The sequence below is a fragment of the Hyperoodon ampullatus genome (assembly GCF_949752795.1).
Source record: "Hyperoodon ampullatus genome assembly, chromosome: 11".
NCBI lineage: Eukaryota > Metazoa > Chordata > Mammalia > Artiodactyla > Ziphiidae > Hyperoodon > Hyperoodon ampullatus.
Window position 1 is genome coordinate 75,007,440 of NC_136924.1, and position 25,138 is coordinate 75,032,577.

General features: G+C 38.4%; 1 protein-coding gene across 1 annotated transcript in view; it reads left to right on the top strand.

The window, feature by feature from the left end:
* Nucleotides 1-2,727: 2,727 nt before the first annotated feature.
* SYT10 (synaptotagmin 10) overlaps nucleotides 2,728-25,138 on the top strand; it is a gene marked incomplete at both ends in the record, with an annotated part of 83,148 nt that continues 60,737 nt past the window's right edge. Inside the window, 2 exons of the mRNA XM_079714619.1 lie at nucleotides 2,728-2,878; nucleotides 24,543-24,900. Of these exons, the coding sequence (XP_079570745.1) occupies nucleotides 2,728-2,878; nucleotides 24,543-24,900 (509 nt within the window). The remainder of the gene's footprint in view (nucleotides 2,879-24,542; nucleotides 24,901-25,138) is intronic.

Here is a 25,138-nt window from a genome sequence, read left to right on the forward strand (position 1 = left end):
CTGCTAGGTCCTCCTGAAGATAGATATACAATCTGATGTGTATCTTTGAGTTATTCTGTAGAAACTAAGATGCCCCCACCCAGGTGGAGGATGGTGACTACATGCTGACCCTACATGCATGTAGGCCCCAGACTGGTTGGAACCAGAAGGTTGAGATTTCCAAAACATCAGCCTATTACCTCACCGCCAACCAATGAGAAGAATGTCCACAAGCTGATCACACAACCTATGACCTTCTTTCCTAACACTGTCTTTAAAAACCCTTGCCTGAAAGCCATTTGAGCATAAGCTGCCTGTTCTTCTTGCTTGGTGCTCTGAAAATAAATCCTTACTTTGCTGCAAACACCCTCTGTTAGAGTTTGGCTTTCTGTAACATGGGCACAGGAGCCCTTGTTCAGTAACACTTATCTTTAAACATAGTGGATATTCAAGATTTTTTTAAATGACAGTGAAATTATTTCTTTAGTCAATCTGATCTAAAAAAAAAAAAAAACCCAAATCGATGTGCATAAAAAAAACAAAAACAAATGAAGGCTGCAGATTTTACTTTCTCTTAATTCATGATAAAAATAGTCCTAGTGATACCAATTGTCCTATGAATCAGGTCAAAATGATTCAACTAATAAATGCTCCCTACTGGAATGTTATGCTGAATATTTATAGTAAACTTTACCAGTGTTCTTACAGAGGAAATAACTTATCACAAACTGTCAAACAGGTTTAAAATAAAACAATCTATTCTACAGCAGCAAAACCTGCTGCCCCAAAATGTCTCTTTGGCATGTAGATTATTTTGAGCTGAAAACAACAGTACCAAAAAGACTCAGGAAGAAACTTCAACCTTCCTCCTAGCTGCCTAAAACAATGTAGATAGAGCTGTCCAGGAAGGGAGCTATCAACATAGGTAACTATTGTATGAACTAGATGTGTAGACTGGGAGGAACCTAGCAAGGTCTGTTTGTTAAAATTTTTCTTGTCTCCATATGGCCGAGAACACATTTGTTTACCAAGCATTTGCTTTCCCATCTCCATGTAAATTGCCTTCCTCCCCTTTGAGGTACCAAACCACTACCCCCAACACCCTTTTTTGCCTTTAGCTGAAGAGGGCTTTTAAGGTGAGGGCTGCAGCCATTTTGGTGAGTTACTCATTTTTTCCTGAGTCTCTCCCACTGTATACATGTTATATATATATATATTTTTTTCTCCTGTTGACTTGCTTCAAATCAATTTAATTCTTAGACCAGCCTGAAGAATCAAGATGGGTAGGGGGAAATTTCTTCCTCCTCAACAAGAACAAATTCAGGATATTCTACTTCTAAAGTAAACAATCCTTACCTAACAAAGGTTAAATCAATCTTCAGCTTATACTATGGGATCAAACCCTGCCTGAAAACAATTTAAAAGCAATGTAAATGCATTTCCTGTAAACTTGTGGCACATGTTTATTAACATGATTTTGTAGCTTTAGCTGCATTAGTGATTATCACTCATTTGCATTAGAGAATTATAAGTCCAAGCCCCTCAGTCATCTCTTCGACTGAGATAAACACCTGAAAACAATTTCCTCAGGTTAAGCAGTGGTGTGTGTGAGAGATTTGAAATTAACCCTTCTCCCCTTTAACAACTGTGGCTTGTCTTTTTCAGTATTTAAGTCACTTGAAAGGGTGATAAACGGGTTCAGGTTATGCAGTCTCAATTTCCAATTCCAGATTAGTGGACAGAATCCTAACTGAATGTTAATACAAATAACATATTTTGTTTTGGGATCTCCTAAGTTTAATAAAGAAAAAAATCAAAAAGGCAATAAATTAAAATTTGACTATTCAGTTTGTTTATGCATAAAGAAAAACTGAACTGGGTAATCAGTAAATACACCTCATGGTGAATTTCACTGCTAGTAATAAAAAGACCTCTAGGGTTGAATATTCTGTCTCTAAACAATCATAGTTAGAAATCATTTTTTAAATGCTTTCCTGGGATATCTTCTTTCTATAGACATCTAGTTTTATTACTCATCTACTCGTTTTTTCAATTTAACCTTTTCAGTTTGTTTTCAGTTGGAATGACTTTTCAGAAAAGTAGAACCGGATAGAACACATCCGTAGTCACATTGGAGGAAAGAGGGGATTGGGGTACGGAGGCTGAAAAAGGTACAGAGAAAACCAAGGTTTCTCGCCCTCCTATGCCCCCAGAAGAGCATCCCCAGCCTCAGCAGGACGACCCAGCAGGGGAGCCGGGCCGCCCCTCCCCCATGGTCTCCCCCTTCCCCCGGGGACTAAAGAAGGCGCGTTCTGTTGGGGGTCACCGGGCCGGCGCCAGGCTGCGATTGGACGCGCCCCCGTCAGGCACCTGCCAGAAACACAAGCGCTGCAGCAGTCGAGGGCTTTAGTTTTTTTACGTCCCCCGCCCCCTCCCCTCCGCACTCCGTGCCGGGTCTCTCTCCAGCTCGCTTGGGCTCGTTCGCGCCGTGTGAGAGTTGGCAAAAACCTCGCAGCCGCCGCTGCCGCCTCCGCCTCGCCCCGGTTACCGCCCCAGCCTCTCCTCCTTCTCCCGAGCCCTCCGCTCCCGCCATGGGGCCAACTTGGGGCTCCTAAATTGCCGCCTTTTAGCTGCGCGCTCTCCGGCCAAAGTCCTCGAGGGCTGGTTATGGTTTACGGCGCTAGAGGGGCCAGCACAGAGGTAACGGGAAGGGGAAAGGACAGCTAACTGGGGGAGCAAGGCCAAACGATGAGTTTCCAAAAGGAGGACGGAGTGAGCAGCCTGTGCCAGAAGGCGCTGCATATCGTCACCGAGCTGTGCTTCGCGGGCCAGGTGGAGTGGGAGAAGTGCTCGAGCATCTTCCCCCCGGACAGGGGCAGCCAGGGCGGAAGTAGCACAGGTAATTGGGGGAGGGCTCCGCTCGCGACCTCCCAGTCGTCTGGGACCCGTGTCCTCTCGGCTCTAAGGTCCCGGGTCCTGAGCCTTCAGAGCGGCGCCGGCGCATCTTTGGGACGCCGCGCTTTCCTATCCTACCTCGCTCCTTCCTTCTGGTCAGCTCCTGGCGACTTCCAGCGTAGACTGTTCGGGTTTTGTCTCCTCGCCTCCATCTGCCCGGCTTCTTCCACTTCTCTGGTCCACTCCGTACCCGCCGGCGCCTTCTCTCGCTCCCAGGCGCCTGCACCCCCTTTCCCTGAGCTCTCCCACGCCTCCGATCTCCCTCCCGGAGTGGAGGGGCGAGCGCGAGCGGCGGCGTCCGATCATTAGCCGAGCGCTGCCCTCGGGGGCCATTCGCCACCCGGACTCTGGCTGCCCTAGCTTGTCCCGCGGGTGGTGGGTCGCGGCTTGGGGAAGGGGCCGGGCGGAAGAATCCGGGCGTGGACGCAAAGAACCGCGTTGGAAATGGGGCTGCCTTGGCCCCCGAGAGCAGAAAAGATCCCTGTAGGGATAACCCGCGGCCGCAAGCTGTCTAGCATTTGATAGTGTGCAAAGCCCTTTAATACATATGACTTTATAGGGCTTCATGACAACGTTGGCCCAACAGCAGGGATTATGGATCCCATTTTTTGACGCGACAGGTAAGGCTCAGCGCACATACAGATTTACGTGGAACAGAGGAAAAGGGTTATAAATCCTTTCTACACACGTGCTCATACACCCCCCAACACAGGCACCCTCTCTGCCCCTTCAAGAAACTCGGGGGGAAAAACGGGGTGGGGTGGAGGAAACATATCGACCTTCAGAAATCTGGAGGTGGAAAGAAGTCTCAGGTGACAGATTTTTCTCAAAGGGGTGTGGGGAACGTATGAGAGCCACTGTTTTTCTCATGCTTGGGGGAAAGGGTTTTTTACCACCTGCGCTATGTGCAGCCTGTTGTGCTGTTGACGCGGGCGAGATGGATTCCGGGAGTTGCTGGCCGCGTGGTTTTAAGAGTCCCTTGTGAGAGGGTCACTTGTTGCTTTGGGAGACGAACACTGGTTGGGGATTTTTGTCATCAGGATGGAAGGTTATCATTCCTTCTGTAGAGTCTTGTTTCTTTCCCCTTACTTTCCCGTCATTTTAGTCACCTGGCAGGGATTCGTGGGTTGAGGGTAGCCAAGGCAACAGGTAAGAGCTGGACCGTAGCTCAGTGTGGAACGTGACGGTGGAGAACTCTGTGCTGGGGAGGAGGCGAAGTGGGCACAGTTAGTGATCCCCTCATCCACTACTACCAAAGACAGAGGGAGAGGGGTTAGAGGTGGAGGAGAGATGTGGTTTAGTCTTTGCATACCATTATTTAAGTGGAATATTTGCACTCTTAAAATTCTCTGATCTTGGCAATGGGAACCACGAGAGGCTTCTGTATGCACTTGGCAGAACCTGAGGAGATGTTGCTGTTTGGGCCCTGGAGCGGAATGATGCATAATTGCTTCTGTACATATTCTGGAAACGTAGACATTTTGTGAATTTTTATAATCACAACAGAGACTTCCATTTGTTCATGAGGTGTTAAATTGCTAGGAATGTATGAAAGTCAACTACTAGTGGAAGGCACTGGGTGAACATTGTGTACATGCTTGTCTTGTGTATGGTAGCTAAACATAAGATAAACACTCAAAATAGAGTGAACTTAAAATCCTGTGTGGTGATTGGATAAGTTGCTCTGAAATGTCTTTGATGATTCACTTGCTAAAGATAAGACTAAGAGAAGGAGGTGAAGTGAAAGAAATGAGAGTATTTAAGTTTAAAGATCTGTACTTTGGTCATTTAACAGTTGATACTGTGGATAAAACTACTGATTTCCACCATCACCCCACCACCCCACCTTGTGATCATACACCAAATAGTGGTTTCCTGGGTCTCAAATTGATTGATAATGAGGAAAATTTGAAGGTTGGAAAACAAACACTAGCTCTTAAATCTTTATAAATACACAATTATCAGCTTAAGGTAAAGCATAGTATATGAATTGTAGAAAGGGTTCTGAGCTTGTCCTAAGCACTACAAGTAGTTGTAATCCTAATTCCTTTTGGACTTTCCCTTGGGAACAAAAAGTGGACAAAACATAGTCTAAAACAATTACATGGATATTCTTTTGCCCTTAGGGGAAAATATATACTATTCAAATGGGGTATTCAATTTAATATATGAATATTTATTCAATGGCTGTCACTAGAAAAGACATCCTACTAGGTTTTGTATGAGATATAAAGATGCACAAGATTGCTTTACATTTTCCATTTGTAAATCTATGCAACAATTAGAAGTACAATACTTTAATCTGCAAATATACTCCCAATACCAATATATATCTATGAAATGGATCAAAGATTATTTACCAAATCTTTAATTATATTAATTAGCCACTCAGCTTCACTTTGTTCTTTAAAGTAAATTTTCTTATAACTTATGTACTTGTGTCCTTTATTAAAGATCCCTACGTAAACACACTTCCAGTAGGCGATCCTTCTACTCACTGTTTGTTTAATGAGAAACACATTATTGGTAGGAGGACATGGACATTGAATGGTACAGTGGTTTTTTACTTTCAGCACTGCCCAGATGGTGTCAGTTATTCTAAGGTTGCAGTGACAATTGCAAGCTTCCAGATTGTGTATATTTTTAGATTCCTTCATATAAGTGTAGAAGCAGAGAAGTTCAGGTATAGTCCTCCTTTGGTCTCCATGGGGGATTTGCTCTAGGAGCCCCCACAGATAACAAAATTTGTGATGCTCAAGTTCCTTATATAAAATGATGTAGTATTTGCATGTAACCTACAGCACTTCCTCCCATATACTTTACATCATCTCTAGATTACTTTTAATACCTAAATCAATGTAAATGATTATGTAAATAGTTGTAAATACAATGTAAATGTAATGTAAATGGTAGCCTGTGTAACAAATTCAAGTTTTGGTTTTTTGAACTTCCTGGAAATTTTTTTTTTTTTTAATATTTTCAGCCTGTGGTTGCTTGATCCCATGGATATGGAACATGGATACAGAGGGTTGACTGTAATCCTAAAGTTATTCTAACTTAAAGAAGGCATGAACCATATATATAAATAAGATATTCTCCTACTGTTTTTTTTAATGCCAGTAAGGAGCAGCTTCACCATTCTCTTTACCATTTACTACTACAGAAGTAGCAGAAGCAGCAGCAGCGTTATTGACTTGAGGATCAAGCAATTAAGTCGACAGATCCCATATTTTATTAAACTTTACAAAAACTTAACTGCAGATGGCAACACTGGTTAATTTACTCTTTTGGAATAGTTTTTTTAGAGACATTATTGATGCCAACATTACTGGAAAGTTCATCATATGCTATTTTTTTAGAAAATCAGATTTTTGCAGTCTTTTTGCCACTGATTCTCCCTGTCCCCCTAAATAGATAGATCACCCACTAAACTCATTAATTTATTGATATAATAGGACTTAATGCTATAATGTTTAGGGAAAATACAAAACAATGTATTGGCCTTAAATGTGATTTTTCATACGTACTGTGATTGAATATACATAAGAATTTTTGAACTGCATTTGAGTTCATTTCTGGTCAGTCTTTAATTGCTTCTCCATATCCAAATCCCTATGAAGTTTTAGGAAACTTTGTTGCTTGAAAAGCAGACCTCATAAATGCAGCTAATCAAACCCACTTAAGCTCATAGTCACATCACAACTGTATAGACCTAACCATAATTTAAATATTTAAAATAAACATTTAATTCATTAATGTTATAAATTTTCATTTTTACACTTTTAATTTAGTACTAAAATTTCTAAAATAAACATTTAAACAAATTATTCTAAATTCATATGTGTGTTCTTCAATTTCTTATGTGTGGGAGCAAGTAGGTATTTATATGGCAAACACTTTCACTGAAGTTACTTGACTAATAATAATGGTACCAGTACCATTAATTAAATGTTGTGCATAGTTGTTCAAGTTAATGTAAATGTAGAATTAATATACAATCACAGATTATAAATCATTTATAAATCATTTACTCAATTCTGAGTATATGTAAAGACTTAAAAAATAAATTTGGCTAATTTAATACAATATTTGGTACTATACTTGATACCATATTTTATTGAATCTAAGATGCTATTGATTACAAGACACAATATTATTTTATATGATACCAAAAAAGGAAAAAGAAAGATGCAAATTAAATTATGCTTTCTTATCACATAGAATTTTTATTTTATACTTATGGAAAAACTTCTAAAAGTTAGAAATAAATTTTTAATATCATATATCACTCTTGTACAAATATAAAAAGGAAAGCATAAAAGACAAATAGGTTAAAATAATTTAAAAATTAAAGTTTTGAGTCTGATTCTTCTGAATGGCTTTTTGAATGAGAATTGGTGATACCTTTGTTTATCCACTCATCATTGGACTCTTTGCCATCAAGAATGCTGTCAAGACTAGTAATGATGCCTTTTATTCCTTGCAGGAATTCATAAGAGATATAAGATCTAGTGTTGCTGTGCTCTAAAGCTAGCTGTACAGTTATGTCGAATGTTGGCAATGTTGCCAAACCCATCTGACCCAACAAAAGTTTGGCTTATGAGGGTTACGGGTCTGCTTCGCTATTTTCTCCAGTATTTTCTTCCAAGCCAATTTAGACTCATTCTGCGACTTCTGATGCTGATGTATTTGCTTTAGCACATACACAGATAAAACTATGACACACATACTTAATGGCAATTAGCAGTTGTAACAAGCTTGTTATTCTTCATCCAGCTGCCTGGAATGTAGACATTAAGCTTGCCATCTTGGACTTTAAGGAGAAAGCAAAAACCTTTGAATAGAAAAGCAAAAATATGGAAGAAACCAGGATTCCAAACACCTGAAGCTGATGTATTTGCCCTACTTTCTTATGCTGAGCCAATTAATTAAATGAGAGAGAAATAAACTTCTATCTTGTTTAAGTCAGTATTTATTTGGTCCCTTATTATAGAAATCAGAATTATGCCCCATTATAATAATAACACCATATGAAGAGTATAAATAAGTTAACTTCAAAGATAATTCCAAATCTTCGTTTTAGAGGCAGCTTTCCTCAGCTTTCTCTGAATAAGAGTTGCTGGTTTGAGTTTTATTACCTCTTGTTCTCTGCAGAATGTTGCCATAAACATGGTCTGTCATCAGGCAACAATGAGGACAACCAAAGAAATAAAAGACTTGGAATATACAAGAAATTATAATTTCTGATTAATTGAGAAATTACTTCTTTGTACATTTTGAGAAATTAAAAAACTAGAATTTTAAAATTTAAAAAAATGATGCAGAAAGACACAGATAAGATTATCAACTAAGGCAGTAGTAATTGGAATTGAGAGCATACAAATTGGCCTATACTTTTCTGCATCGTAGCCATCTGCATGGTTAATAGGTAATTAGACCTAACGGTACTTACAATCCATAGTAATTAAGACCATGCAAATATTAGACTTTAGCAAAGTTCTGTTTTACTAAACGATTTTGAGGAATTAGCATTTTTTGCCTTATTCTGTTTTCTGATGAGAGTGGTCTTTCCTGTTTCTTTCAGAACAATGCCACTTTATTTTGAGATATTAAGACATGATAAAAGAGTAAGATCTTTATAGCTACAAATCATTCAAGAGATATAGAGTCAGCCAACCAGACAGACAGATAGATAAGTAGATACATACCGGTGGAAGCAATAGTTATGCATATGTATGTAGTCAAATCAGAGTTCGAGCAAATTTAAACCTGATTTTCTTTGACTCTAATCTAATTTTTGAAATTTCATTTACTCTAATTCTTACCAAGATATAATTGGATGAATGGCATATAATGGATTCTTTTAAATGCAAATGTCTTTAGTGTCTTTAATGTCTCTGCAAAGAGACATTAAAATTTTGAGCTAGAGAGATCCTACTCATCAAGCTTGCTCATTAAAATAGGCAATTTCAAAGTCTGTGTGGAGAAGGCAAACCATTCATATTCATCACCCTGACCTCAGAATGGTTGACCCCTTTGCTCCAGTGATCTTCTCCTCCTCTCCACCTTACCTCATTTCTTTTATGATCATGGTCAAACACTAGTCATTATGTTAAACAGTACTAATTTAGAATTATAAATTCAAATATTCTGAGCCCCAACGAAGAGCTCCTATGCTTTTATCTTTCTCATTTGGAAACTGCATTCAGTTTTCTACCTCTGTGTTAATTCCCTGTCAACAAATATTGCATCATACTTACGATACATCATTTCATCATTGCAATCATTTTCTCCTTTGAGGTTTATCACATTCTCCTGGGACGGTAGGGAGTACTCATTCATGGATAAATTCATCTGCTTCTCTATTCCTACACCAAAGAAACTGAATATTTAGGAGGTTTTAAAACCAGGGAGATGAGTATCACTCTTAGTCTCCAATTTCAAAAGAACCCTCAATTCTGACCAGACATCCTTTCTTTTCCTATTCAATTTTCTCCTGTTCTCTAAAGTTCATATATCAGATTTTCCGCACTCTGTTTAAATATTCCAAATTATTCCCCAATATCCCTAAATAACTGGCAGTTGACCCTAACTCCTATTTTGCAGAGAAAATTGTACTTACAAACAAGAATTCCCTTGTCTTCCTGCCTATACCTATAAACTTACCTGATTCCAGAACCATCCTCCTTTTCTTTTCTTTTTAACATCTCTATTGGAGTATAATCGCTTTACAATGATGTGTTAACTTCTGCTTTATAACAAAGTGAATCAGCTATACATATACATATATCCCCATATCTCCTCCCTCTTGCCTCTCCCTCCCACATTTCTTATCGCACCCCGCTAGGTGGTCACAAAGCACCGATCTGATCTCCCTGTGCTATAGGGCTGCTTCCCACTAGTTATCTATTTTAGATTTGTTACTTTATATAAGTCCATGCCACTCTCTCACTTCATCACAGCTTACCCTTCCCCATCCCCGTATCCTCAAGTCCATTCTCTACGTCTGCATCTTTATTTCTGCCCTGCCCCTAGGTTCTTCAGAACCTTTTTTTTTTTTTTTTTTTTTTTTTAGATTCCATATATATGTGTTAGCATACAGTATTTATTTTTCTCTTTCTGACTTACTTCATTCTGTATGACAGTCTCTAGGTTAATCCACCTCACTACAAATATGATGTTGAGCATCCTTTCATGTGTTTGTTGGAAATCTGTATATCTTCTTTGGAGAAATGTCTGTTTAGGTCTTCTGCCCATTTTTGGGTTGGGTTGTTTGTGTTTTTGATATTGAGCTGCACGAGCTGCTTGTAAATTTTGGAGATTAATCCTTTGTCAGTTACTTCATTTGCAAATATTTTCTCCCATTCTGAGGGTTGTCTTTTCATCTTCTTTATGGTTTTCTTTGCTGTGCAGGAGCTTTTAAATTTCATTAGGTCCCATTTGTTTATTTTTGTTTTTATTTCCATTTCTCTAGAATGTGGGTCAAAAATGATCTCCCTGTGATTTATGTCATAGAGTGTTCTGCCTATGTTTTCTGCTAAGACTGTCTGGCCTTACATTTAGGGTTTTAATCCACTTGGAGTTTATTTTTGTGTATGGTGTTAGGGAGTGTTCTAATTTCATTCTTTTATATGTAGCTGCCCAGTTTTCCCAGCACCATTTATTGAAGAGGCTGGCTTTTCTCCATTGTATATTCTTGCCTCCTTTATCAAAGATAAGGTGACCATATGTGCGTGGGTTTATCTCTGAGCTTTCTGTCCTGTTCCATTGATCTATATTTCTGTTTTTGTGCCAGTACCATACTGTCTTGATTACTGTAGCTTTGTAGTCTATTCGAAGTCTGAGAGCCTGATTGCTCCAGCTCCATTCTTCTTTCTCAAGATTGCTTTGGCTATTTGGAGTCTTTTGTGTTTCTATACAAATTGTGAAATTTTTTGTTCTACTTCTGTGAAAAATGCCATTGGTAGTTTGATAGGGGTTGCATTGAATCTGTAGATTGCTTTGGGTAGTATAGTCATTTTCACAATGTTGATTCTTCCAAGAACATGGTATATCTCTCCATCTGTTTGTATCATCTTTAATTTCTTTCATCAGTGTCTTATAGTTTTCTGCATACAGGGCTTTTGTCTCCTTCGGTAGGTTTATTCCTAGGTATTTTGTTCTTTTTGTTGCAATGATAAATGGGAGTGTTTCCTTAATTTCTCTTTCAGATTTTTCATTATTAGTGTATAGGAATGCAGGAGATTTCTGTGCATTAATTTTGTATCCTACTACTTTACCAAATTCATTGATTAGCTCTAGTAGTTTTCTGGTGACATCTTTTGAATTCTCTATGTATAGTATCATGTCATCTGCAAACAGTGACAGATTTACTACTTCTTTTCCAATTTGGATTCTTTTCCTTTCTTTTTCTTCTCTGATTGCTATAGCTAAAACTTCCAAAACTATGTTGAATAATAGTGGTGACGGTGGACAAACTTGTCTTGTTCCTGATCTTAGAGGAAATGGTTTCAGTTTTTCACCATTGAGAACTATGTTGGCTGTGGGTTTGTCATATATGGCCTTTATTATGTTGAGGTAAGTTCCCTCTATGCCTACTTTCTGGAGGGTTTTTATCATAAATGGGGGTTAAATTTTCTCTAAACCTTTTTATGCATATATTGTGGTGATCATATGGTTTTTCTCCTTCAGCTTGTTAATATGGTTTATCCATTGATTGATTTGCACATATTGAAGAATCCCTGCATTCCTGGGATAAACCCCAATTGATCATGGTGTATGATCCTTTTAATGTGCTGTTGGATTCTGTTTGCTAGTATTTTGTTGAGGATTTTTGCATCTGTGTTCATCAGTGATATTGTTGTGTAGTTTTCTTTTTTTGTGACATCTTTGTCTGGTTTTGGTATCAAGGTGATGGTGGCCTTGTAGAATGAGTTTGGGAGGGTTCCTCCCTCTGTTATATTTTGGAAGAGTTTGAGAAGGACAGGTGTTAGCTCTTCTCTAAATGTTTGATAGAATTCACCTGTGAAGCCATCTGGTCTTTGGCTTTGGTTTGTTGGAAAATTTTTAATCACAGTTTCAATTTCAGTGCTTCTGATTGGTCTGTTTATATTTTCTATTTCTTCCTGGTTCAGTCTCAGAAGGTTGTGCTTTTTGAAGAATTTGTCCATTTCTTCCAGGTTGTCCATTTCATTAGCATATAGTTGCTTGTAGTAATCTCTCATGATTCTTTGTATTTCTGTAGTGTCAGTTGTTACTTCTCCTTTTTCATTTCTAATTCTATTGCTTTGAGTCTTCTCCCTTTTTTTCTTGATAAGTCTGGCTAATGATTTGTTTATCTTGTCACAGAATCAGCTTTTAGTTTTATTGATCTTTGCTCTGTTTTCCTTCATTTCTTTTTTATTTATTTCTGATCTGATCTTTATGATTTCTTTCCTTCTGCTAACTTTGGGTGTTTTTTGTTCTTCTTTCTCTAATTGCTTTAGGTGTAAGGTTAGATTGTTTATTTGAGATGTTTCTTGTTTCTTGAGGTAGGATTGTATTTCTATAAACTTCCCTCTTAGAACTGCTTTTACTGAATTCCATAGGTTTTGTGTCATTTTGTTTTCATAGTCATTTGTTTCTAAGTTTTTTGATTTCCTCTTTGATTTCTTCAGTGATCACTTCATTATTAAGTAGTGTATTGTTTAGCCTCCATGTGTTTGTATTTTTTACAGATATTTTTCTGTAATTGATATCTAGTCTCATAGCATTGTGGTCAGAAAAGATACTTTATACAATTTCAATTTTCTTAAACCTACAAAGACTTGATTTGTGACCCAAGATATGATCTATCCTGGAGAATGTTCCATGAGCACTTGAAAAGAAATTATTCTGTTGTTTTTGGATGGAATATCCTATAAATATCAATTAGATCTGTCTTGTTTAATGTATCCTTTAAAGTTTGTGTTTCGTTATTTATTTTCATTTTAGTTGATCTTTCCATTGGTGAAAGTGGGGTGATAAAGTCCCCTACTATGATTGTGTTACTGTTGATTTCCCCTTTTATGCCTCTTAGCATTTGTCTTATGTATTGAAGTGCTCCTATGTTGGGTGCATAAATATTTACCATTGTTATATCATCTTCTTGGATTGATCCCTTGATCATTATGTAGTGTCCTTCTTTGTCTCTTGTAGTAGTCTTTATTTTAGAGTCTATTTTTTTCTGATACGACAATTGCTACTCCAGCTTTCTTTTGATTTTGATTTGCATGGAATATCTTTTCACATCCCCTCACTTTCAGTCTGTATGTATCCCTAGGTCTGAAGTGGGTCTCCTGCAGACAGCATATATATGGGTCTTATTTTTGTATCCATTCAGCCAGACTGTGTCTATTGGTAGGAACATTTAATCCATTTACATTTAATGTAGTTACCAATATGTATGTTCCTATTACTGTTTTCGTAATTGTTTTGTGTTTGTTGATGTAGATCTTTTCCTTCTCTTGTGTTTCCTGCCCAAAGAAGTTCCTTTAGCATTTGTTGTAAAGCTGGTATGGTGGTGCAGAATTCTATTAGCTCTTGCCTGTCTGTAAGTTCTTTAATTTGTCCGTCGAATCTGAATGAGATCCTTGCTGAGTAGAGTAATCTTGGTTGTAAGTTATTCCCTTTCATCACTTTAATTATGTCTTGCCATTCCCTTCTGGCTTGCAGAGTTTCTGCTGAAAATTCAGCCATTAACCTTATGGGGATACCCTTGTATGTTATTTGTTGTATTTCCCTTGCTGCTTTTAATATTTTTTCTTTGTATTTAATTTTTGATAGTTTGATTAATATGTGTCTTGACATGTTTCTCCTTGCATTTATCATGTATGGGACTCTTTGTGCTTCCTGCACTTGATTGTCTATTTCCTTTCCCATATTAGGGAAGCTTTCAGCTATAATCTCTTTAAATATTTTCTCAGCCCCTTTCTTTTTCTCTTCTTCTTCTGGGACCCCTATAATTGGAATGTTGGTGCATTTACTGTTGTCCCAGAGGTCTCTGAGGCTGTCTTCAATTCTTTTCATTCTGTTTATCTTTATTCTGCTCTGCAGTAATCATTTCCATTATTTTATCTTCCAGGTCACTTATCCGTCCTTCTGCCTCAGTTATTCTGCTATTGTTTCCTTCTAGAGCATTTTTAATTTCATTTATTGTGTTGTTCATCATTGTTTGTTTGCTATTTAGTTCTTCTAGGTCCTTGTTAAACATTTCTTGTGTTCTCTTCATTCTATTTCCAAGATTTTGGATCCGTTTTACTATCATTACTCTCAAATCATTTTCAGGTAGACTCCTTATTTCCTCTTCATTTGTTTGGTCTGGTGGGTTTTTACCTTGCTCCTTTTCTGCTGTGTGTTTCCCTGTCTTCTCATGTGCTTACCTTACTGTGTTTGGGGTCCCCTTATTGCAGCCTGCAAGTTTGTAGTTCCCGTTGTTTTTGGTGTCTGTTCCTAGTGGCTAAAGTTGGTTCAGTGGGTTGTGTAGGCTTCCTGGGGAAGGGGACTAGTGCCTGTGTTCTCGTGGATGAGGCTGTATCTTATGTTTCTGATAGGCAGGACCATGTCTGTTGGTGTGTTTTGGGCTGTTTGTGACCTTATTATATTTTTAGGCAACCTCTCAGCTAATGGGTGGTTTTGTGTTCCTGTCTTGCTAGTTGTTTGGCATAGGGTGTCCAGCACTGTAGCTTTCTGGTTGTTGAATGGAGCCTTAGCATTTAGATGGCTATCTCTGGGAGAGCTTTCGCCATTTGATATTATGTGAAGTTGTGAGGTCTCTAGTGGGCCAATGTTCTGAACTCAGCTGTCCCACCTCAGAAGCACAGGCCTGACACCCTGCCAGAGCACCAAGACCCTGTCAGCCATGCGGCTCAGTAGAAAAGTGGGAAATAAAGCAAGCAAGCAAGCAAGAATGTAAGAAAGAAAGGAGGGAGGGAGGGAGGGAAGGAGGAAGGGAAGGGAAGAGAAGGGAAGGGAAGGGAAAGGAAAGGAAGGAAGGGAGGAAGAAAAGGAGGAGAAAAGGGAGAATGAAAGGGAGAAAGAAAGAAAGAAAGAAGAGAGAAACCATACCAAAAACAAATCCACTAATGATAGCAAGCACTAAAAAGAATAGGAAAAACAAAGTAAAGAAAAAAGTAAAAACTGACAGAACCCTAGGACAAATGGTAAAAGCAAAGGTATACAGACAATATCATACAAGGAAGCATACACATACACACTTACAGAGAAAAAATTAAAAATATGTATATTTTTTTAAATAAATAAAGTAAAAAAAGGAATTGAGCAACCAAATCACTAAACAAATCTACCAATGATAATGAACTCTAAATACTAAACTAAGATAAACATAAAACTGGGAACCAGTCAGTCACATACAGCAAACCCCAAGTCTACAGTTGCTCCCAAAGTCTACTGCCTCAATTTTTGGATGGTTCATTGTCTCTTCAGGTATTCCACAGATGCAAGGTACATCAAGTTGATTGTGGAGATTTAATCCGCTGCTCCTGAGGCTGCTGGGAGGAATTTCCCTTTGTCTTCTTTGTTCGCACAGCTCCTGGGCTTCAGATTTGTACTGGCCCTGCCTCTGCATATAGGTCGACTGAGGGCTTCTGTTCCTGCCCAGACAGGATGGGGTTAAAGGAGCAGCTGATTAGGGAGCTCTGGCTCACTCAAGCTGGGGGGAAGGAGGAGTACAGTATGCAGTGCAGTCCTGTGGTGACAGAGGCTGGCATGATATTTCAACAGCCTGAGGTGCACCGTGTGTTCTCCCGGGGAAGTTGTCCCTGGATCACGGGACCCTGGCAGTGGTGGGCTGCATAGGCTCCCAGGACAGGAGGTGCGGATAGTGACCTGTGCTTGCACACAGGCTTCTTGGTGGCTGCAGCAGCAGCCTTAGTGTTTCATGCCCATCTCTAGGGTCTGCGCTGATAACCGCAGCTCGTGCCCTTCTCTGGAGCTCATTTAGGTGGCGCTCTGAGTCCCCTGTCCTCGCGCCCCCTAAAATAATGGTCTCTTGCCTCTCAGGCAGGTGCAGACTTTTCCCCAGACTCCCTCCTGGCTAGCTGTGGTGCACTAGCTCCCTTCAGGCTGTGTTCATGCAGGCAACCCCCGTCCTCTCCCTGGATCTGACCTCCAAAGATGGAACCTCAGCTCCCAACCCCACCCATCCCAGCAAGTGAGCAGAGAAGCCTCTCTGGCTGGTGAGTACTTGTTGGCAGTGATCCTTTGTGTGGTGATTTCTCTGCTTTTCCCTCTGCACCCCTGTTGCTGTGCTCTCCTCTGTGGCTCAAAAGTTCCCCCCCACCAACCACCCCCTCTCTCCGTCAGTGAAGGGCCTTCCTAGTGTGTGGAAACTTTTCCTCCTTCTCAGCTCCCTCCCCAAGGTTCAGGTCTCATCCGTATTCTTTTGTCTCTGTTTTTTCTGTTTTCTTTTGCCCTACCCAAGTACGTGGGGAGCTTCTTGCCTTTGGGAAGTCTGAGGTCTTCTGCCAGCATTCAGTAGGTGTTCTGTAGGAGTTGTTCCACATGTAGATGTATTTCTGATGTATTTGTGGGAAGGAAGGTGATCTCCACGTCTTATTCCTCTGCCATCTTGAAGGTCTCCTGCCCATCCTTGTTTTCTTACAAAGGAAGATGTGATCCAGTCCTTTCACCTTTGCTTCAGGCTCCACCCATGGTCACCTTTTATGAGACTTTACTATTAATTATTCATCCTGCTTAATTTTCTATCTCTTCTTGTCTACTGATTCCTTCCCATAAATTTTAAAACATGCTAAAATATTGCATATCCAAACATCAATTCCATGTGCTACTGTTTCCCTCTTCCCTAAATATAATGTCCTGAAGGAACTATCTACACTCACAGAATTCACATCCTCACTCCCATTCATTCATTAAACGACATTCATCTGTTTAACAGTCTCTTCTTCACTAGTCTCCTTGAATGCACTAAAGACCTACTTGTTAAAGTTAATGGATACTTACCAACCTTTGTTTTAATTGAACTTACTTTAACTTCTTATGCTGTTTACCACTTCTTAAAATATTCTCTAAACTTCTATGAAAGCACATTGGCCTCATTTTTTTTCATACTTCTACTCTTTCCCAGTCTTCTATGCAGGCTCTTTGTTCTTTAAAGTTATGTTTCTTTTATTATCGGTGTCCTCAGAAATCTGTTAAGGAGCTTTTATCTTCTCTTTCATGGATTCAGATTCTACTATTTAAGAAAGTCCTTCAATTTTATCTTGAGTTGCAGTGACCAACAGCTTACTCAAAATTTCTATTTGCATGTTGGATATGTACTCCAAACCCAACACAGCCGAAGCTGAAGTCATTGTCTTCCTCACTTCAACAACCTGTTTGTCTCCCAGTGAATCACATTCTTGTCCTTCAATCTTCACACTCTTTCACTAGAGCCTTGATTTCCCAGTGTGCTCTGTTTCCCATTTCAGCCACCCTTGTTCAGAACCACTATAATCTCTCATGTGGATGACTACTATAATCTGTTAACTATTTTTTCATCTTCTAGCTGGCCTCCACTCTTATCTTCTCCCTAGCCAGAAGGTTATTTCTGAAATGCGTATTCAACCATTTCATACCTTGACTTAAAAATGTTCCTGGGACTACTTATTTGAATTTGAACTAAGTCCAAATTCATAACATCCTTCATGTCATAGCTAAATACTGAATCATAAAAACTCATTTTAAACATTTTGATGACTTTATAAATTCTCACAGATCCTCCCTTAATCTTTTGAGAGTCAGATTCTTTTTTTATCTTGCTAAACAAATTTTGTTGAAAAAAAAGTCATAAAGACCTAAGAATTAAACTATTGGTTTTGTTTTTTAAATACTTTTAATAATTAGTCATAATTTCAATAACAAGCAATGTAAAAAGTGTGTAATACAGTAGCTTCTTTTTATAATTTTAATTTTATTTTTCTTAATAAAATTCTAACTAATGCAACTTCTTTCACTTCTTGCTGTTGTGGGGAAATCTCTTCCCTCCTTGCTTTACATTTCTGGATGGAAGGAGCTACAAGATAGAATAATCATGGAATCTTGGCCTACCCCATCCCTAAGAAATTACTTACCTGTTTCCCCCTTTTCTTTGAGTTATAACCTTGATATCCTCAGGAAACAAATATTCTCTACTCCTTTGGATAGTAAATTTTATAGGATCAAGTACCCATGGGGAACACATGTGGTTGTCCAGCCAGGACTGTGACTATATGGGCTAGTCTAGTTAATTCAAGGTGATATATTAGCAAATCCACTTTCTAATAGACCTAAGCTGATATTCACTTTTATTTTTTTTTAATTACTACCTGCTTGAACAGTTTCTCTGAGCACAACTGAGTAGGAAAATAGAATGTTATTTATTAACTTCCTGAAGCATTAATATTTACTTAGAAATTTTGGTCTCCATTATAAGCAAATTCACTCCTTTCAGTACTAAATAGCATTAGAAGATGTGTTTCTCTTCTAACTAATCTGTGAATCACCATTCAATCCATACTCAATCCATACCTATGCCTCTTTTCCCCTAGGTACTCTTGTTTAAAGAAAAAAAATAGTTGACAATAGTAGCAACCTATTGTTGCACTTATGCAAATTATGATGCTAAATAATTTACATACATTTCCTTATATAAAACTCACAACATTCCTACGAAATAAATATAAATTCCCCCATTTTACTGAGACTCTTAAAGCCTAAACAATTTGCCCAAAGTCACACAGTGTTGGAGTTGACATTTTAAATGGTCTAAATGGTTTCACAGTATAAGTTATATTATACTATTTTCCTAGTATAAGAATTTCTACATATTCCCTCTATATCACTCAACTTTTAGCCATCTTGAAGTTCACAGACATTTGAGTATCTTTTCAGATAATTCCCAAAATGTGTATTCAGTAGCTCCATAAATATTTTTTGACCATGTGATATATGCTAGACACTAAAAATAAAAAGGTAAATAAAGGGAGTAAGTGTACTGGTAGGATGGGAGCATTTGGAGAAGCAAAATAAATACACATCCACAATTCCTTGTCCACAATTATGAAACCTCCAAACCTGTAAAACCTGAAAATTATTTTGCTAATTGTCCAATTTGGGGACTTCCCAGGTGTCGTAGTGGTTAAGAATCCGCCTGCCAATGCAGGGAACACAGGTTTGATCCCTGGTCAGGGAAGATCCCACATGCCACAGAGAAACTAAGCCTGTGCATCACAACTACTGAGCCTGCGCTCTAGAGCTCACACGCCACAATTACTGAAGCTTGCGCACCTCAGAGCCCGTGCACCACAACCACTGAGCCCACGTGCTGCAACTACTGAAGTCCACGGGCCTAGAGCCCAAGCTCTGCAACAAGAGAAGCCACCGCAATGAGAAGCCCACACACTGCCGCGAAGATTAGCCCCCCTCACCACAACTAGAAAAAGCCTGTGTGCAGCAAGGAAGACCCAAAGCAGCCAAAAATAAATAAAAATTTTTTAAAAATTGTCCAATTTGGCACCAACACCTTACCTAAATTGGCATTAGGTTGCTTACGGTCCTCAGTGATCCCACTCAGTGTGACTGATCCATACATTTCATTACATATATATTAATGTGTTTGGTTACTAGATGTTATCCCAGATAATGTATACCTTACTACCTTTCTAATATCCAAAAGAAAATAATTTTTGAAACCATCATGTCCTAAGTGTTTGGGGTAAAAGATTATAGGCCAATAAATTATTACTAGTGCTATGGTAGTGGATGTGCTTTCAAGGCCCTTAGAGGCAGAGAGAGCTTCAGGGAAGAGGTACTACTGGATCTAGATTTTGAAGCATGAATACAAATTTGCCAGGCACCCAGACAGGAGGAAAAAATGCCCTGGAACTATTAGAAACAGCCTGAACAAAAATCATGAGAGAGTAACGTATGGTCAGGAGAAGGAGAATAGGTAGGAGAGTGGCAGAAGAATGAAGTTGGTTCAATAGCCAGGGGTCAAATCACAAAGACACTGTGGAATGCCATGCAAAGTTTAGATTTGACCAGATTGGGTAATTTGGAAGGATGTTAGGCTAAAAGTGGTAAGATGACCATTTACTAAGTTTCCAGAATATGACTTGATTCCTGCTACTCTGGTACAGTTGATAGTACAGCCTTTCACTTTCAAAAGTGACTTGGTTTGGATGAAGTATTTTATGAACCACATTAGTGAGAAGGGAGGTGTGATATTGTGCATATATATTTAGTCTTCTTCTACAGTTCCTGGCTCACAGCTCCCAAAACCCTTAGAATTTCCTCAGTGATGAGACCAATGTCTTGTTAGGTTAATGAGGTGACTTTTGGACCCCACCTAAGGAAGAGGGCTGTTTTCCAGAAGAATCAACCATGTGATTAGAGGGTTGGAACTTTCAGTCCCACCCCTGCTGACCTCCTGAGAAGGGAAAGGGGCTGGAGGTTGAATCAGTCACCAGTGGCTAATTATTTACTCAATCATGCCAATGTAATGAAGCCTCTATAAAAACCCAAAAGGATGGGGTTTGAGAGCTTCTGGGTTGTACATGCAGAAATTTGAGAATATTGTGCTCTGAGCTTCCATGTCCTTTCCCCATACTTTGCCCTATAATCTCTTCCATCTGGCTATTTCTGAGTTATATCCTTTTATAATAAACTGGTAATCCTTTTATAATATATCCTTATATCTTTTTATAGTAAACTGGTAAAGAAATGAGTTTCCTGAGTTCTGTAAGCTGCTCTGGCAAATTAATCAAACCCAAGGAGAGGGTCGTGGGAACCTCCAATCTTTTGCCAGTTGGTCAGAAAACCACAGGTAACAACTTGGATTTGCTACTGGCATTGGAAAGGAGGGGAGCAGTTATGTAGGACTGAACCTTCAACCTGTGGAATCTAATGCTACCTCTCGTAGGCAGGTGTCAGAATTGAGTTGAACTGTAAGAACACCCAGTTGGTATCCAGAGAATTGTTAGTGGTATGGGAATTCCCTCCCCCCCACACACAAGTTGAAATTGGGTCAAAGAACCTAAAAACAGGGAGCATTTTCAGTTATAGACTGAAAACTATTTCCATCCTTTCCTCTATCCCACTTTGTCCTGCAGTTTCCTTATATCTTGGCTTTGGCTCCAACTGAGTAGAAGTTAGCCACTGAAGAAGTTAATTGAGTTAAAATATCCGGAAAAATATAATGTAAGTGGAGCTGAAAATACATGAAGGTTATGAGGCCATCATTGGCTTCCTCCATTTTAAAACTGTAGTTAATAATCAGGAAGCACATTCATTTTATAATTTTTCTCTTTCCCTCAAGGTATGGTGCTAATGGATAATTTTAAAATGTAAAAATAAACTACAAAGTATAAAATATGATCACACATTCCTCACCAATGGAATATAAGTGGAAAATATATTCAATGTAACTTTAGCTAGCAATTGAAAAATAAAGGAAAATATTAGTGTCTATGTATCATAGCTTGTCAAAATTAATTTTTATTCTTATAATTAAGTAACAATAAAAACTTGGAAGTATTTCAATTTCTTAATGGATTTCCATCAGCTACAAATTGAGAGTTTAACTAGAGCCATTTTATCTCACTAATCAGAGAAATAAACAAACCTATCATTTCTCCATCAGGTCAGTGAAAATTAAAATACAACAATATTTCTCTGAAATTGTAGGAACTGGTAGACTTATATGATGTTTTCTGTTAGTCAGTCTGGGGTTCTTTTTGGAAATATCTAGTAAAGCTAAATATGTGCATAACATGTGACCCTGTGGTTCTATTTCTAGATATGTACTTTAGATAAATATTCACAAATATGCACAGGGACAAGAGTACAAGGATGCTCATTGTAGCTATGTTGTAATAGCAAACAGTGGGCATAATCCAAATATCCATCATGATGAAGTATTATGGAATGCTGTGACATGAAGTTAGACCTCAAGTATTGTTGAATAAAAAAAAAGCAAATTGAATAAAGAAATATGCAGTAGCCATTTATATTAAACATTGTATTAAATAATTCTATATTTTATAGTTACTTAAGATACATTTGTTTTTATTAGTGCTTGGGCTGGACAGACACACACCAAACTGGGGTTGGTGGTTGCTTTCTAGGAGGGGTGGGACCTCCTGGATTTACAATGGTGGTTAAAGGAAATTGGATTTATTCTTTAGTTTTCTAGGGCTGCCATAATCAAGTACTACAGACTGGGTGGCTTAAACAACAGAACCTTATTCCTCAGAGTTTTGGAAGCTAGAAGTCTGAGATAAAGGTGTCAGGGGGGTTGATTTCTTCTGATTCCTCTTCTCTTTGGCTTGTCAATGGCTGCCTTCTCCTTGGGTCTTCACATGGTCTTCCTTCTGTGACTGTCTTTGTCTTTATCTGCTCTTCTTATAAGGACACCAGTTATATTGGGTTAGGGCTCATCCATATGACCTCATTTTGCCTTAATTACTAATTTAAAAGTATCTCCAAATACACATTCTGAGGTACTGGGGTTTAGGACTTTAACTTATGAATTTGGAGGGGATGGAGGGACAGACACAATTAAGCATATAACATATTCCTAACATCTTTATTTAAAACAAAGAAACAAAAGATATTGGTTTCATATTTGACACTGATGCTAAACAGAGTTATAAAAGAAAAGTATAAGGTTATCTAAATCTAGAAAAATTTTCCCTCATGGGGAATCTATTTGGTCTTCCAAACTTTAAGAGTGCTATAACACCAGGTTGCTAACATTGGTTATTTTAGGAAGGTGAAAATGGAAGCGAGTAGGGGGATATTCTTAACATTTTTTAATGGATTTTACTTTTTTAAAACAGTTGTAGATGTGCAGAAAAATTTGTGAAAATACTTCAGAGTTCCCATATTCCCCACACCCAGTTTCTCCTATTATTAACATTTTATATCAGTATGGTACATTTGTTACAGTTTATGAACTAGTATTGATACACTGTTAACTAAAGTCCATACTTTATTCAGATTTCCTTAGTTTTTACCTAATGTCCCTTTTTTTTTTTTTAACTACAGGATTCCATCTAGGATACCACATTGCATTTAGCTGTAATGTCTCCTTAGTCTCTGGGTTATGACAGTTTCTCAGACTTCCTTTTTTTTGGACAACATTGACGGTTTTTTGTAGAATGTCCCTGTACTGGAATTTGTCTTCTGTTTTTCTCATGATTAGATTCAGGTAGTTGGTTTGGGGAGGAAGACCACAAAGTGCCATATTCATCACATCTTATCAAGGGTATTAACATGAATTGTCACTGTTGATGTTCCCTTTGATCACCTGGGTGAGGTTAGTATTTTTCTGATTTCTTCTGTGTAAAGTTACATTGTTTTTGCCCCTTTCCATACAAGTACTCTTTAGGAGAAAGTCACTTTGTGCATCCCACAGTTAAGGAGTGGAGAGCTATGCTTCACTTCCTTGAGGGCAAAATATCCACATAAATTTTTTGGCGTGCTTTTGCATGAGAGATTTTTTTCTTCTCTGCCATTTGCTTATTTATACAATCATTAACTTTTTTTTACTATATCCCTTTTAATTATTTTACATAATGAGCATATATTAATTTTGTAATTATTTTAATTTTTTAAAATTAATTAATTAATTTATTTTTGGCTGCATTGGGGTCTTCGTTGTTGCTCATGAGCTTTCTCTAGTTGTGGCAAGAGGGAGCTACTCTTCATTGCAGTGCGTGGGCTTCTCATTGCGGTGGCCTCTCTTCTTGCAGAGCACGGGCTCTAGTAGCAAGAGCTTCAGTAGTTGTGCACTCAGGCTCAGTAGTTGTGGCTCATGGTCTCTAGAGCTCAGTCTCAGTAGTCGTAGCGCACAAGCTTAGTTGCTCCATGGCATGTGGGATCTTCCCAGACAAGGGCTTGAGCCCATGCCCCCTGCATTGCCAGGCAGATTCTTAACCACTGCGCCACCAGGGAAGTCCCTGTAATTATTTTTAAATAAGAATATTTTAAAGATACTTACATAAGAAATCATCAACCAATTTTGGACTTTAGAAATTAGGAGCATGAAAGCTTATTAGAAAGGACCTATGTATTTGAAAATACAAATAATTGTGTACCCATTCTCTATTAGTAATGTGTTATTCTCATTTACACCATAGAAAGCAGTTTATACAAATATTTAACATTACCTGTTTAGAGAGTAAGAAGGTTGCATCTTTAGGTCAAACATGAAGCAAACAGAAGCCTTTCCAGTTGTATACAGTTTCAGAGCATCTTAAGCTTCATGACTTCAAGGCAGGTTGCATGTAGCTGACCTTCATTTTGCAAACTCTTGGAATGTTTGTACTATACTTGGAAATGATATGTACATACCATGCTTTTCTTGTATACAATTGGAAACTTCCTGGGAAAGAAATTTTTGTCTCCTTTGAGAATTTCCAAACATAATTATTAATATTTCCTCCCTACAAAGATACTTAAAAGTAAATTTTTGAAACTCTAAATCAGCAAACTATTAATAATAACCATAATATCAAATTATCCCACTGTTGCTGCCCTATTATATACACTATCAATGACTTAATATTTCTTTACATTGTAATTTTTTCCAGATATTTCAGTCAGCCTGTTAGCAGTTGTTGTCAGCTTTTGTGGCCTGGCCTTGTTGGTTGTTTCACTTTTTGTCTTCTGGAAGTTGTGCTGGCCTTGTTGGAAGAGCAAACCCATGACTTGCAATGTCAGTACCCTTCCAAAGAGCATGTCAAGTGCTCCCACTGAAGTTTTTGAGACTGAAGAGAAAAAAGAGGTTAAAGAAAATGAAGAACCAGCACTAAGAGCTATTGAGCCTGCAATAAAAATCAGCCACACTTCCCCTGATATCCCAGCAGAAGTCCAAACTGCTTTAACAGAACATTTAATTAAACATGCACGTGTGCAAAGACAAACTACTGAGCCTACATCTTCATCCCGGTAAGGAAAGATCAAATATATAAAACTATTTGTGGGGTGTGTGTGTGTGTGTGTGTGTTGTATGAGATTTTCTAAGAGAAAAAAACTGAGGTGGGAAAGGAGAAAAGAAAAGACAAACAGGAGAATGAGAAAGACACAGGAAACAGATAATAGAATAGGAGGGAATTGGCAGGACAGAATAAATAGGGATGAAGAGAGAGAAATTAAGGACAAAGAAGCCAAACAGAGAGCAGTACCA